At 37.5% G+C, this 17,117-nt stretch overlaps 1 protein-coding gene across 2 annotated transcripts in view; it reads right to left on the reverse strand.

Annotated features, from left to right (window-relative positions):
* The window catches only part of LOC113038475 (serine/threonine-protein phosphatase 2B catalytic subunit alpha isoform), a 58,074-nt gene that overhangs the window by 13,016 nt on the left and 27,941 nt on the right, over nucleotides 1-17,117 (reverse strand). For both annotated transcript variants that reach the window (XM_026195907.1, XM_026195906.1), the window contains exons 3-6: nucleotides 13,519-13,643; nucleotides 11,567-11,678; nucleotides 5,895-6,040; nucleotides 5,624-5,763 (exon numbers count right to left, since the gene is read on the reverse strand). In XM_026195907.1, the coding sequence (XP_026051692.1) occupies nucleotides 5,624-5,763; nucleotides 5,895-6,040; nucleotides 11,567-11,678; nucleotides 13,519-13,643 (523 nt within the window). The remainder of the gene's footprint in view (nucleotides 1-5,623; nucleotides 5,764-5,894; nucleotides 6,041-11,566; nucleotides 11,679-13,518; nucleotides 13,644-17,117) is intronic.

Consider the following 17,117-nt stretch of genomic DNA (forward strand, 5'->3'; position numbering starts at 1 on the left):
AGGGCTAGTTCACCCAAAAATGACAATTCAATTAATTAATTTATTGTCCCTTTGCAGGCAGTTTGACAGACAGACAAGCTGACCAATCAGTGTCTTTCTGCGGTTGAAACAAGGTACTTTCTGATGTTCATCCATGTTCTTTTTGTGCTATAACTAGAAAAGAGGAAGAGATGATCGCTTCACATGCTGCTTAAACTGAGGTGCTGCAGCGATCTGTCACATGAATTTCTTAAAAAAATGACTAAGTTTTTAAGCTGAGACTTGGTTTCATACCTACAGTTACCTGCTCTTTCTTGTATGTTGGCGTGTTGTCAGTTTTCTCTTTGCTCCAGGATGTTATTTTGACTGCATGAGAGCATGCCTTGTAGAATATTGCAACATCAACTGGAGAGGGTCTTTTCAAAGGGTCAGTTAACATTATGCTAAAAATTCTTAATTTATATTGAACTTGTATTGAATATTCTGTATAAAATGCTCATGAATAATATATATATATATATATATATATATGTATATATATATATATATATATATATATATATATATATATATATATATATATTTTTTTATACTAATTTATACTTATATTTACACAAATTGCTTCTTCTATTCTCTAAATATTCTCTCTTCATTTGTGCAAACACTCCATGGAGAGTGCAAGTGCATAAAGGCAATCACATAAACAAACAGAGTGAATGGAGTGAAAGAGGAGTGATTAAACTCCAACATGGTGATTCAGGGAGGTGGGCAGCTCGAAGAACACTGACAACACAGATTAAAACAAATGGCTTCTGTGCGCCTTGCATAACAGAGATGTGTGTGGGTATGTATCTGTCTAAGTAGCATATGCAGCGCTGTGTCTATGTGTGATGAATTCAGTGGTGTGTGTTCTGTAACATGGCTGCCTCTGGTATTATGCATATAACACAGAGACACACTAATGAATGTAGGGCTCCAAACCACTGGGCAATATCTGCAATTTACACCAGACACTAAACACTGGATAGATAGATAGATAGACAGACAGACAGACAGACAGACAGACAGACAGACAGACAGACAGACCGACAGACCGACAGATAGATATATCCTGTTAAGATTCAGAAGACTACATGCTAATGCTAATGCTAAAACACAAACATTTAAATGCTGAAAAAAACAGACTGACTCAGAAACATACACCAGTGTACTGTTGTTCCATCAAATTTTCAGCAGAGTGTGTGAAATATTAAGAGGCTGTTGCTCTATGCAGAACAGAAAACAACATCAACCCTGAGCTCCTGGAGAGACCCAACAACCCCCCACCAGCCCAGCTGTCCCCACACATACATACACACAAATATATCCGCCCACATATGTGCACATTATGTTACACAACATCAATGCACACACATATGCACATTCCTAGCATCGTGGCAGTGAAATTAAGACATACATTTATAATCTCACAGAACTGTGGGATAAAAAGCTTCAATTGCAATTTATATATATTTTTTTTATTCTGTGGCAGTAATAAGATTCCATAGGTTTCAAATGCCTAATTTAAAACCCTCTGAAAACATAATGTTTGTGAATTCTATCCTCCAAATTAAAGTCCTAATATCATGATTTTCTATATCTGTTGGTTAAAAGAGTGAACAAAAAATTATATATAAAATTTTTTAAATAACATATAACCGTTTTGTGGTGTTAAAGGTGCCATGTGTAAAAATTGAGGTAAAAATATCCCAAAAATGACCTACACGCATCAAAAGAATTAGAAGAAATAAGGGCGGTGATGTCATTAAAAAAATGTCAAGTTATAGTGCTGCAGAGATATCAACCTTAATTAGCATTAGCATTACTAGCGCCGGCCCGACAGGTGTCGTAATACCAGTTTCGGCCATGGGAGGCGGTATGCGGGCAACATAACCACCAGCCAACCTGCAATACACGAATAACTCGCACGGCTTGTTGGCGTACTTGCACCTGATGTCAATTGTGTGGAAAGTACAGCCTACTACTTCATTTCAGTTCAGGGAAGAGAGCGGAAGGATGGCTGAAACCCTTGGCAAGAGACCACCACCCGCTACAGCTACAGGGAAACAACTGCGCTCGGAATCACAAATCAAATCCGATAAGAAAAGGAGCCGAACCAGAGTAAACATCGTCACTGCTTTCCATCGCTGGAGACAACTGATAGACCTGAAAGAAATGAGGTTCAACTCCGAACTTGCAACATTTCTTTTGGATTGGTAAGTTAGATGCTGTTAGTATTTTGCTAGAAGTTTGTTTTATATGTTTGTGTATTTTTTTTCGGGAAGTTATAACAGAAATGTATCGAAGGCTGTGTGATAAACGTGCTAATGTTAACGATGGCTAACCGTAGCTGTGTTTGATAAATAGGTAGCTATAACTTACCCATTTTTTTATGTCATAACTAACCTGCTCTGTCTAGTCTGTTGGTCTTCGTGTCCTCTTTGCTTCGTGGTTTTTCTGTGCGTGAGAAAATTGATGTGTGGCATGAAAGCGTGTGAAAAGAGTCAATTGCGTGTGTCTCACGGTGAATGCTTGAGAGTTGGCAGCTCTGGTTACGTTGGTTGGCGCTAGCTTGATGATGTTGACAGAATGCTGTCTGTCAAATTAATTTAATTCAAATAATGTGTATATACAACTCAAAATGTAATATGAACAAAACGAATATGAACATATTCACTGGTAAAGGTGAAGGGGAGTAGCTTGAAGATGTCATGTTTCAAAATCACTTGACATCACCCAACGTTCCTCTGGAGGCAAAATGTCCTCTTAAGGGGGTCGCACACCGCACGAGAAGCGCAGCGTCACGCCACGTCTTTAAAATTCAAACACATTATTCTCTATGGGTGTACACACACCGGCGTTGCCATTCGGCGTCTGTCCGCGGCGCCCAGCTACAACTCAGAACGCTGTTCAAATTTCTGCCGCGCCACAGAGCGCCATCTGCATAGTTTTATATTAAAAAACTCAGATGTTATAAATTGAAACTGAAATTAAAATACAGTACACTTGTTTCATTCAAATAAAACATTACAAAGTGTTTGGTTACGTTTTCAGCTGCAGAGTTGCCTAGACAACAGATACAACAAAACAATAACAGACTTATTATGATAACACAGTCATTAATTAATGTTCAAAACTCAGCTTTTATCAATTAAAATCATATATTTAAAATAATAATAATAATAATAGATGAAGTTAAAGTTGTCCTACATGTGGCGCGACGCGGCGCTTCTCGTCCGGTGTGCGACCGCCTTTAGGCTTCGGCTATGGCTCTAGGGTTGTTGTGAAGGTAGGAGCGGAGCATAGAGACTATGCCGTTTCACGTTTGTTACTCTGGAGTAGACCAATTCACTTTATTGAGGCATACTGCCCCCATCTGGTATGGAATGTGGAGTATGACTTGATTTTTATTTTATTTTGAATGTCAGAGAACACATTATCCAAATTTTTATGCTAATTTGCACTGCGCTTGGTAGATTGCGTTGATCATTATGTACATTAGATGTTGCGTCTGTGTTCTTTAATTTGATTTAATTAAATTCTTTAATCTACTCTATTTTGGAATTGCAACCCTTGCGCTAATTTGCCCTATTTAGTCAAAATGGCCCCAAGACTGAAGTAATGGCTGCTGAAAATGCAGTTTTGCATCAGATAAATTACTTTATACAAAATAACAAACAAACAAACAAAAACAAAAAAAAATAATGGGCCCCATTTATCAATCTAATGCAGAAACGAGTGCAAATCCATGCTTACAAGTCAATTTAAGACACTTTACGTGTGATTCATTAAACATTCATATGCTGCCAAACTCATCGTAAGAATGAGCGCACGTTGATAAATGTGGTGGCAGAAAACAATCGTCATTTGAATATCACACCCCTTAAAACATCCCAGTTTTGAAGCTTCGCCCCAGAATTTCTGACACAGAGAAACGAAACACGGCCAAAAAGAAAAACTAATCTTACGAAAGAGAAATTGATCTTACTCCATAAACACCTGTTAATCAAGTAATAGCAAACAATTAGGCTAAATTAATTTCTATAATTTATTTGTATATTAAAATACTGGTAGGCCTAAATATAAACAGCGAATTTAATTTCCCTCAATCTACAACAAATATTTTAAATTTAACGGTATTCAGAAAAGAACAAAAATGAAAAATAAGTAGTTATTAGGGGTGCACAATATATATCAGTCAATGATTAATGCGTATCTAGTCAGTAAAGCCGGTTCTCTAATAAGAGGTAAATACCATCAGGTGCCTGATTTCACACAGAGCAGCTGTTACTACAAGGAGCCGCTGTTAACTGACAGGCTACACAAATCCAAGCTGATAATAAACATGAATTTGGGCAGCTTGTCAGTTAACAATTTGCATTAATCATCGGTCGAAATATATCATGCGCCCCTAATTATATATTAAATAAAACACAAGTAAGGCTATAATGGCATTTATTATAAACAGCATACAAATGTCAAGCAGAACTGGAATGGCATTGGGCTCAGGAGCCTGTCTAATTCCACAAGAATCCAAATGTTTCCATTTTTGCCATATTTGTAACATTTGTTTTGCATAACTATTATTCATTATGTAGACTAAACATGGCTTTATACTTCACTCATGCTCTAATATCTCTGTAAAATCCTTCACATGCGCAAAAATGTTTGTTTGGGCGCTGCATTCTACATTTACAGAGGACATTTTATAATAAACAGTGTAACTTTCGTTTGGTTGACTGCATTTTAGTTTGATGATGAATGGCTAAAATCAATGTCAGGAAAAGGAAGAACTAATGTTTGTGTGTGCATGAGGTGCCTGTGCGATCAGATGGACTAAATCAAATGCAGATATAAATAAAAAAAAATCAAATGCAATAAGAGTGTCACAAGAACGAACATAGCCTATACTTGTTGCAAATTTTTTTGATTTTCCTTTTCTTAATCTGTTAATTATATTATAGCCTGTTATATATTTTGTGTGATCCTATTTATTTTATTCCTTTTATAGACTTAATTTTTGTTTTTCTTCTTTCACAGAAGCGCTGCAGGTGTACGATGTGATATTGAATCCTCATGTTCTTGTTAATTCTGCTATTTGGGCATATAAAGCTAAAGCCCTGTATAAAACCAAGAAAATTATAAAAATAAAGACATTCTAATCTTACTGGTTAATGATCGCCCAACGAGCTTTGGTTGATGGTCAGGCAAATAAAAATTAACAAAATGCTGTCATTATACAATTGTCCACCATATTTACTATGCTGCGCACAAGTTCAGGTAACTCAAAAACTTGCGTACACGAGCTGAGACCAGACGTGATAGTTGATCGTAGCCACCGCTCATGTTCATATTATTAAATTCCCAGTTTTGCAATGAAACGACCGTACGCCCATTTTTTTATCGTATTTTTGTTTCGTAAATGAGGCCCTATATATTCAATTGTAAGAATATTTCACAATATTACAAATTTACTATTAACATTATGCTGATGATCCCATTATAGCCTATTTAATGGCAGATTCTTTTGAAAACTTTTAGTATGACAGCATATTCCCACTCAAACACATCAAATCATGCACATAAGCACACAAAAACCACCCACCTGTAGAAATATGAGCATCCTCTGACTGTGTTGTGGGTAAAGTACTCTTGGCTCTTTTCATTGCCGAAGTCCTCCAAGGGATCGGACCAAAGCAAATCACACATAGGCCCGAATGCTGGGGGCTCCTTAAACCGGTCCAACTAGGCCACAGAGACACAAATATAATACAGAATACAGAAATACACACACATATACTGCTTTCTTGTAGCCACGCATGAAATCTTTCTCCTCCTACACACAGCGCTGCTGTTCATGCATGGCTTGGCAGTACCTTCTTTATGTCGTCTAAGGTCTGTATTTCTGGGGACAGGCCACCGTGGACACACAGGAACTGCTGGTTCATGAGAGCTGCCAAGGGCAGACAGTCAAATGCGCTCATACAGGCATCGTAAACCTGCTCTGAATACTTGATTTTACCTGATGGACAGTGAGGGAGAAAAATAGCAAGTGAGTACAAAGGAAAATAAGTAGGTTTGGTCACACTTTAGTTTGGGGACCAATTCTCACTATTAAATAATAGATCACCCAAAAATGAACATTTTGTCATCATTTACTCACCCGCATGTCGTTCAAAACCTGTATGAGTTACTTTCTTATGATGAACACAAAATAAGATATTTTGAAAATTTTTGAAAAACCAAACAGTTGTTGTTTCATTACCAGCATTCTTCTAAATATCTGCTTTTATGATCAACATATAAGAAAGAAACTCATAAATGTTTGGAACGACATTAGTGTGTGTTGACAAAATCTTACTTTTTGAGTGAACTACAGTATCACAACTTATGTCTCAAACTTCTGTCTTGCTGCTTATTACTAGTAAGCAAGGTAGTTGTTAAATAAGTATAGATTAAAGGGGTGGTTGTTTACGATTTCACTTTTTTAACATTAGTTAGTGTGTAATGTTGCTGTTTGAGGTTCCTCAAATCCCCCTGCTATGCACACGCTCTCCATCTATCTATCTATCTATCTGTCTATCTATCTATCTATCTATCTATCTATCTATCTATCTATCTATCTATCTATCTATCTATCTATCTATCTATCTATCTATCTATCTATCTATCTATCTCATTCAGATCATCAGCTCGTCTCAGCTCCAACAATGAACTGCTACAATTATACACTTATTTTCATATAGCTATGAGAAGTATAAACATGGGCGCGCATACAGTTGCCATACTGTATTAAAGCTTTAATCAGGATAAAAGCTAACATTAGCAGTAGCATTTACAAATAACCGCATATCTAAAAGTATGAGACAACAACAAACAAAAAACATACCATTAAAGGCCGTGTTTGTACAGGTTCTGCACAATCCTCTTCACTAATATCCTCTGCATCTCGGTCGGGCTCAAAATGCTAAGCAGTATCAATCATGTTGTTTACAACTGGATCACATGCACTGAGGCAAGGGCCGTGACGTTTCTGAACGCACACTTGCGGTTTAACGAATCTCAACACACTAACCAATCTGAGCCCATTGTGTATTTCTGAGAAAGGGGCTTCATAAAACCAGAAAACCATCATCACATTTACAGGAGAAGAGACAGAGTGGTTTAGAATAAAGGTAAATTATGTAAACAATAATGCGTTTAAAAAAAACGAAGCATAAACCCATGTCAGACTGCACCCCATAAACACAATCAAGCCCCCCCCCCAAAAAAAATATCAGTCAACCACCCCTTTAAGTGATCTTAAATATGATCATGCAGAATAAAACATTAATATGTGCTTTATAAGTACTAAAATACAGCCAATATGCTAGTAACATTCATGCTAATAAGCAACTAGTTTATAGTGAAAATTGGTCCCTAAAGTTTCACCATAATTTTGTAAAGCCTACATTCTCTTATCAAGCCAGTATCTGTATCTCTGTTCTGCAAAGACATTGTAATGCTAGTATAAAATGAGAAGCAACGGATGTCACAATATGCTGCCGGGAGGAACAAAAGAGCCATGGATAAATGCAACTGTCATTTATTAAATCCAACACACAGGGTAAATCCACACTTGGAAGTGAAGCCTGTATACAACTGGTAGTCCCATCAAATACAGCCTGAACGGACTGTGGCTTAAATACACAGGATAAGGAGGGAATTGGGAGAAACTGGGTCATGGAGTTGGGACATGGGGAAGGGAAAACACAAAGTCCAGGAGTGTGACATTACTCCCCCCTTCCAGGAGGACACGTCCCATGTCGTAACAACAACAGAAGGAGGGACAGGTGGGAAGTCATGGAGGTAGGGCTGGCAACTCCAAGGGGCCGACCAACAGCGGCGGAGCAGGTGGTGGAGGAGCCCCGAGGTGGAGATGGAGAGTCCATGAGCCAGGGTATTGGGGAGGATCCGGAGGGCCGAGGCAGAACAGATGTCTCTAGCGACCAAGGTGGGGATCCAGAAGGCCGTGGTGGTGCCGGAGCTACAGAGGATCGAGGAGGAGCTGAAAAAATGGAGGAGTCTGACAGAGCTGGAGGGAAGGAGTGTCAAGGTGCAGCCAGAGGAGAGGACTCCCGAGGAAACAGATGGTCGAAGACAGATCAAGGCTTAGCTGGAGAGATGAGGGAGCCCAGTGGACCGATGTGCCACGGTGGAGAGGATGGCGCTAGGAGCCATGGTAGAACTGCTGGGTCTCAAAGGCTGGAGGCAGGCCAAGGATTCTGCAGCCATTGTGATGATGGAGGATGACAGACCCGTGGACAGCAGTGGAGAGATCAGGAGAGGGTAAGTGGGTGTGCATTTGTGAGTCTCCGGGCTTAATTTGGAAACAGGAGCCCTCTCAGGGATGGAAGTGGGAAAAGGAGCCTTCTCTGGGCTAGACAAGGGAACAGGAACTTTTTCTCTAGGCTAAACTCAGGAACGGGAGGGACAAAGTTAATCAACGGAGGAGGTTGTTAAACAAGTCAATTAAGTTTTCCTCCACTTTGTATTCTCCCAAATCCCTTTCCAGCCCATCCTCAGCCACGGCACAAGGGGCACAGCTCATCTCCACGCTCTCTCTGTACATGGCTTTCTCCTTTGTGGTGGGCGTTGTAGACGGCTCTTGCACCTGGTCTGACGATCCACAGTTCTTATGCACTTCTATGCTATGACTCATCGGTCACGACAGGCTCCGGCTCTCCTTCAGCGGTGGGCTCAGGCTTGAACTCCATGTAGTGGGGAGATGTTGGGTTGGGCTCTGGGTCTGGCCGTGTTCCGGATTGGGTGTAGACAGTCTACAGACACCGGATGATTGCTTCCCTCCAGCTCAGTCCAGTGGTGTCAGGGAAGTCAACTGGGTGTTGGTAATTTGCCCCGATCCAGAACAGTGAATTCAGCATAGCTTTGTCGAACGGCATTAAAACGGTGAGCTGGCTGAACTCAACCACATACTCCAAAAAGGAAAAGTCCTTTCGGACAAGGGAAGTAAACTTCAAGGCGAGGGGATCCATAGGAATACAAGGAAAACCGTATAAAAAACATGGAAAACAAAAACGGGGAGAAACACACAAAATTAACTGTTTGGTTCGGGTCTTAATGAAGTAAATGAATGACGGAGCCGTGGATAAAGGAAACTGTCATTTTATAAATCCAACAAGCATCCTGACAATCACAAACCGAACAGATTGGGGCTTAAATACACAGGGTAATGAGGGAATTGGGAGGAACACAGGTGAACAGAATGACTAATTGGGAGAAACTGGGTCATGTAGCACATGGGGAGGGAAAACACAACAAAGACAGTCCAGGGGTGTGACAGGATATGCATTAGGTGTGTAATTTTCTTCCTTTCTTGGTGAATTTTCATTCTTGCCAAAGAGAATGATGGGGAATTTATTTCAGTCTCCTCATAAACTGACTGGCTGAGAATAGTTTTTTTACTCAATCACTGTTCTATTTTATAAAAACTAAATACCATTTACAATTCATAGTTACTATTAAAGATAAATATAAAATTAGCTTCTGCTAATTCTAATTCTGTTAAGATTCTTTAATTGACACTTCATTAAAAGTCTGTGCTTAAAATAATGTAAATACAACATTGTTGTGGTATTCATGTGGATTCTTTATAATTATTTATTTTATTTTACTTTATTTCGACCTGAAAACCACTTTTAATGTCAGTCAAGCTTTCAAAAAAGGCTGTTTTTGCTACTGTACTTTTAAGACAAGGAAAGAAAAGATGTTACGAATATTATTGTTTATTTTTAGCATAATGGTGTAGTTTAACTGTAGTTGTTATCAATTCTGGTAATATTCTAATAACATCATTAGACATCATAGGCATGACTGAGACTGCATTGTTATCATTAAAGCTGTGAAGGTAAGTCATTATGACAAAGAAACAAGAAGTGACATCATGTTTTTTACAGTTATTTTGCAAAAACAAACTAATATTTGTAGCAAGCAACAGCTATTTTGTTATAACAGCACTTATCATGTTTTTCTCCGGTCTCATTAGATTCCTACTGGGACCGAACTTTAGCGGTCAGCCCCATGTGTCTCAGTGCGTCACAAACACACACACACACACACACAAGATAAACAGTGTCTCCAGACGGAGGAGGGTTTTTTTTTCTCTCAGTGTGTCGACGCGTGTCCTATTCTCATTATGTCTCAATACGCCACCTCTCTAAAGCATTTGTAACCATGGCGACAGGTCAGTGGAGTAGACACAGAAAGCGTTTGCCATCAACTCCGCACCTCTCCCTCCCACCTCACCTGTCTCTGCTCTTTGCCGCTCGGCCTCATGGGAAAGCTCCAGTCTGAAGCATTACCTCATACTCCACATCCTACCCCTCCTCCACCCTCAACTTCTCTGCATTATAAACCTCATTCTCTTTAAATGGAACGATTTGTCCTTTCAAGAACAATAGACATTATAGAAAATTTATTGATTTTAAAGCAATTTGAGGGTTAGGCTCTGTTATTCTAATTTGATCATTTTCAATGAAATATAGGGTATTAGCCCTTTTAAATTTATTGTTCAGAAATGTGAATTAAAATTTACATATAAAACATATAAACACGACACACACACACACACATATATATATATATATATATATATATATATATATATATATATATATATATATATATTTATTCTGATTTATTATTTAATAAAAAATTACATAAAATAAACTCTCTCTCTCTCTCTCTCTCTATATATATATATATATATATATATGTGTCTGAGTGTGTGTGTAGACAGTATATATATATATATATATATACATACATATATATATATATATATATATACATACATATATATATATATATATATATATATACATACATATATATATATATATATATATACATATATATATATATATATATATTATGATAAATCAATCTGTTCTATTTATACTGGAAAACTAACCTTTTTAATATAGGAAAATATAAGGATTTATGTACTCCTTTTAAAACATTAATCATTAAATCATGAATTGCTTAACAAATATACAAAAATATAAATATAAATTATATTAAATATATATAAACTACCTTTCTACAGTTTTGGGGATGATACAATTTTATTTTATTTTTTTTAAATATCTTATGCACAACAAGGCTGCATTTATTTGGTCAAAATAGAGTAAAAACTATTAAATATTTTATTTTATTTTATATATATTGTTTAAGTAATTTAAATGCTGATATTCTGCTCAAACATTTTTTATTCTTATTTAAAACCAATAATATTTAATTAATTATGTAATTAATATATTATATAATTTAAATTAGTATATAATTTTTGAAGCATTAAAATTGTCTTTACTAAGACTTTAATGCATCTTTAATGAATAAAATAATTAAAAATATACATCAATATTGACCTCGTACTTTTTAGTACACTTCTGAAAAAGCTTCTATTTATTTAATTTTTTTTTGCTAATACAAATTATATCTGAGGCACAATAATACAACATTGCAAGCATGACCGGGGGATACTCACATTCTTGTTTGAAGGTGAAATATTCTGTCAAATGTCTACATTCATGATTTCCTCTCAGTAAAAATAGCGTCTTTGGGTAGAGGCTTTTCAGCGACCAGAGGTACAGAACACACTATAGAGAAGGAGAGAGAAAAAGAGATGAAACATATGGCCACATCCATGAGATACCTACAAACACCATGCTAATGCAGGCGAGCACAAGGTCTGTGCAGTGTTAATAATACTCTTCCAATTACATTACATATGTTATCACATCTACTGTCAGTCCCCATCACCTTCACTGGCTGCCCTCGGACCATGCATGGGCTTCCTCCTCACCCTTTACTGCTAATACACACACAGTTAAACACAGCTCATGCTGATCTCATGCTTTAGCAAATAAAAGAAGAATTCTTCAGCAAACATTGGGAGCTGAGTGATTTAATTGAGCAGTCGGTGCTGAGATGTGTTGGCAGAACTAATCATGGCCTGTAGTCAAAGATGGCAGAAAATGGACAAGTCAAAGAACATGAACGTCAGAGCACAGCGCTCACAGATGACTGATTCCTTCTCTCTGTTTGAAGCTGGAGGATGATTCCCTGACGTGCATGACAGAATTGCCCATTCTTGTTACCAAAGAAATACTTGAGAGTTGCAAGTTAACTTGGATGAGACTATCAGCCAATAAACAAGCCTGCTTGGTCAACAGAAAGTGTAGTTTGTGCTTTAATGCAAGTTTCATTGAAAATTAAAAATGTAGATTAACTGAAAAAAGTTGAATTTTAAGAATTGAATAAATACAGGTATTACTAAGGGAGGACAGTTATGCTTCAGTTGCAACAGAAGTCATTTAAGAGCTGCAGACATTGATGTTTGTGCATGTTCATTAATATATTTTGAAATGTTTATTTTATTTTATATTTCATTTCATTGTTATTGGCATCTTATTTTATTTTCACTTTTTTAGTCACATCATGCAAGTAGTTGCAGCAGTGTCTTGCAATGTGGTAATTTATCTTGAACAAAATATAAGAGCATATTAATGCTTTTATACTTATAATGCTGTTTTATGAGCATTTATGAATTAATTAAATATTTATAATGTGTATTAATTTATTAGTAAATATACATTGTATACTTCTTTTTTTAAATGTCACACTGTATTCATACATTTTCTTATAGTATTTTGCGACAAGTGTTTTTAATTTATATTTATTAATGTATTTGTACTACTATATATTACTATATGTAACTTCTGCAGGTTTACATAGAATTACATAGAATATTTGGACAAATGTAAAGCTGCTTTGCAGTTATCAATAAGACAGCAGAGAGACTACATTTAATAATTCATATAATGTATACACAAAAGCGTTATATAAAAAAGTTATTGCTCTAGATTCCCTCGGTTTTTCGTGTCACTTGTGCGAATAAATACATTGTGCTTTATCCAAAGTGACTTACAGTGCATTCATGCTATCAATTTTTACATATCATGTGTTCCTGGAGAATCGAACCCCCAACCTTGCGCTTGAAAACACAGTGCTCTACCAAATGAGCTACAGGAAAACACACAATGTTTTTGGTGCACACCATTAAAAAAGTATTTTTTTTTAATTTAATATTAATTAATATTAATTTTATTAATATCTGTGCATGTTTATTTATAAATTTCAATTATGACAATTAACTTCTATTGTAGTTTTGTAAAAATGTGTTTGTTTATTGGACGAAATTTTATAATGCCTTCAGCTAACAGTAAGAGTATAGTTACTATTTTTATGTATCAATCAGTTCTGTAGCTTTCCCCCAAAATCAATTGAGAAACTGATTAATGCATATTCATTACCATATTCTGGTAATGACTCAAATTAACCGTTTCATTCAAATGTATAATTTCTTTCAATTAACTAGAATAAATATTGTGAAATCATAGATGGATGTATAAACTATCCCAATGCAACTTTTCTTACCTCGATACTGAAGTAACCCCGGTCCACATAGTCACCCAAGAAGAGGTATCGTGTCGTGGCTGGAGAGCCTCCCACCTCAAACAGTTTCATCAGGTCAAAAAACTGCCCATGGATGTCACCGCATACTGCACAAAGAAAGAGAAAGAGGAAAATATTGACTAGCTGAGCTGGATGCAAACAGCCTCAACTGTTTGTTCAGTATCCAGGATCTACAAACACATTAATCCATGGCGGATTCATACAGCCATACCTATTTAAATCATACTGTAACTGCAGCTCTGTGCTAGGAGTAATCCCTTAATATCAGCCACTAGACTGCTCAAGCCATAATGAACTGATCGAATTGACAATGACAGCTGCGCACATCTGGGAGAGTGAACCTATATGAAACATAGCTGGCCTGAAAATCTACGTAAGTCCTTTGCAACACAATTCTCTCTCTGTGAAAGAGCGAGGGAGCAAAACGCAAACTCCTGTTGCCATGGAGACATGAATTTGATGAGAATAAAGAATGAAATAAATGAGGAGTTTGCGTTGGCATGGAGATGCTGCCGAAGCGTTTGCCCCAGAGGCCTCTCAGCCTGTAGTGTGTGTGGGTGTGGCCACGGACAGAGAGGGAAACACACGCATTAAAAACCCTCTTAGCTCATGTATCACCCAGATTTCAAGCCCACATCGCTGACATACAAAGATAGAGGTTGAAATTAGCAAGTGTGTTTGTTCCGAGCTTGTGGGAAGGGAAACAAGTTTTTGAATTTCAGTCGAAATCTGAGGAATCCGATTTTGCAGTGAAAGGTCCAGATTGTGTGGCATGACCTACTGTAAGTGCGTCACCACGCTTGAGACCTGTGGAAAAAATCTGGAGCATCTCACTTCCTGTTTCTCCCACTTTAAAGACACCAAGAGATCTCTTGACAAGCATTTTTCTTTCCTGTGTTAACAAACACTTCAGTGTTAAAGTCTGGTGTGATTTGTGATTGATGATTAACCTTATATTTAAAAATATAATTAATTTTCAGCATTATTACTCCAATCTTCAGTGTCACATGATCCTTCAGAAATCATAATATGCTGATTTGTTGCTCATACACCATTTCTTATAGTGAATGTTAAATGCATAATGTTTTTCCAGTAGCATGATACATTTTATACATGATTTTCTGATGAATTAATAGTTGGACAGAACAAGATTTATTTAAAAAAAATAATTTTGTGTATCATTATAAATGTTGTTCAATGTTTTGATCAACTGAATGCATTGTTACTGAAAAAAAAGTATTCATTTCTTTAAAAAAAAAAAACAGACCCCTGTTTTTCTTAATGACCACAATCTTTTGAACAGTATATATGTCCTACTGAACCACGAAGGCAAAGACGTACAGAATATGGATACAAGAAATAGAACTGTGCAAAATTCAGCAGTCTCTAGGCAAACCATAGCTATTTGAAGTTTCTGCAAATTATTTCGTATGACTTCACATGATCTCATTCATATGTTATTTATATGATCGGCACACACTTCAGTGATGGTTGCGTTTAAGGGTGGGGCTCATACGACATCCTGCAACCCTGTAAAAAATTTACCATTTCCCATAAGATTGTGTTAGGACCATGAAGAATTGATTGGATTGTTGTCGTTTGCTAACTGACGCAATCTCATGAGAGTGACAGGTCGTTAGAAGCAAGAGATCATTGTCCCGCCCTCCAGCCAGTGCGAACGCCAAAGAGGAGGAGGGGAAGTTAATGTTTCTGATTAAAGATTAAAGGGGCACATGAATTTTTAACTAATAATTATGTGCCTGAATAAATAATTTAAACACGAAAAAAATAAGAATCGTCCATTTTGATTTCAAAGCAACTTCAAAGAGTGAAATTTATCACCATTTAGGACTACACTAAGACAGACAAAGACCAAAATTGTTTCTTTCCGACTAAGTATTTTAATCAACTCTACAGGCCTTCCTTTACTCTAATGTTTGTTTCCTAAACACAATAGCATTCATTTTTCAAGCCTAATAAATGAACTGTATGATGCTGACCTCCTTTTCTTAGATTGTAGCTTACTGTAGGGACACAAGCATTCTGTCAGGCTCTACCCAAACAGCTCTCTACTTGGAGATCAATACCCAAATCAATTGATCCATTCTCAGAATGACCATTCATTTAGCCTCATATGTCTCAAGGGAAGTGGCTTAAATTAAGATTCCTCGCATCAGATGAATTAGCACTGATGACTTATCTGGCTTAAATCATACAGCAGCTGCAAGCAGTCCACCGAGTCTGACATACATGCAAAATGGAACATTAACATGAACCATTAACACACATTATAGAGCAAAAGCCCTAGAAGTAATCAAGCACTGCGGCATAGTCAAAAAGAATAAAAGCCTCAAGAGGAAATGATGTCGAGAAGGGCTAAAGGGATCGTTTTCTGGAAGGCTGAGGTCACGGGGGCTACAGTTAGCACTGTTTGGCTCTCTGTCTTTCTGCTGGAGCAAGGCTGATGAATGGCAGGGAGGTGATAAGTTGAACCCTCTCTTGCCTGCGTGCTCTCGCTTCTCTACCAACTGGTAAAGAGATTCTTCCGCCCCCTTGCATTCAGCTGCTACTGCTCCAAACTTCTCACGCTGTGCTTATTTCCCTTCTTTCACCCTACCTCCTCTACTGCACCCAAGCCATCGATAAAAATGCAGATGCATTGTGGGAAATGGTGCACGACACCATCTGATTGCGTCTTATAGGAGGCGGGCGATCTAAGATGTTATGAATCGAGTGCAGAGGATCATTAAAAACACCAAATACATTTATTTAGTCCACACTGCTGTTGTTATGTGAAGGGTCTCACAGGAGCAGGAGTCCTCCATGTATACCCAGGTGGGCTCTTTCCCTCCGGGCGTCTGGTTTTCTCCTGACAACTTCAAACTTTCTCGTCTGGTAGAGCTCCACCGCAGTCTGAAAGTCTCCTTGTTTAAGGCTTTGTGTATAGATCGGTTTATATAATCTGAATCGGAGGGCGAAAAAAATGCAGATATGCCCAGTCACATTGCAAGAAAAAGAGCTGTATAATGCAAATGTGCCTGGGCTGTGTTAGTAAGTGGCGTACACTGTATATAAATGAGCGGATCCTGCATATTGAGACATTACATTATGTATGAAGAAGTATATGAATTGTGCATGAAAATTATCCCGGGTCCTGGTGTTAAGTGCTTCTGTTTAAATGAACTGGCTGGTTGGCTGAGCTGATTTTAGCTGTGCTTGAGGAGAAACAGGTATTAAATGTGCAATTAACATGCTTGTTCACATTCTCGGGTCACATGCCAAGCGAGCGCTTGAGGAGGAAAATGTAGATGGAATCCGATGTGTGTCCTGGTTTCCCACAGCACTCACTAAATGCTGTTTGTCACTGGGCTCCACCTTTACTCCTGATACACTCTTAAAGATAAATTTGCTTAAAAGGTTCTTCACAATGAGGTAGGGCTGTAGTACTCAAGTCTGGTCTCGAGACATTTTTCTATGGTCTCGGACTTGTCTCAGACTCGTTACTTTTGCACTCGGACTTGTCCTGGACTCGTTGCATTTGCACTCAGACTTGTTACTTG

Source organism: Carassius auratus, chromosome 21 (assembly GCF_003368295.1).
Source record: "Carassius auratus strain Wakin chromosome 21, ASM336829v1, whole genome shotgun sequence".
Taxonomy (NCBI): domain Eukaryota; kingdom Metazoa; phylum Chordata; class Actinopteri; order Cypriniformes; family Cyprinidae; genus Carassius; species Carassius auratus.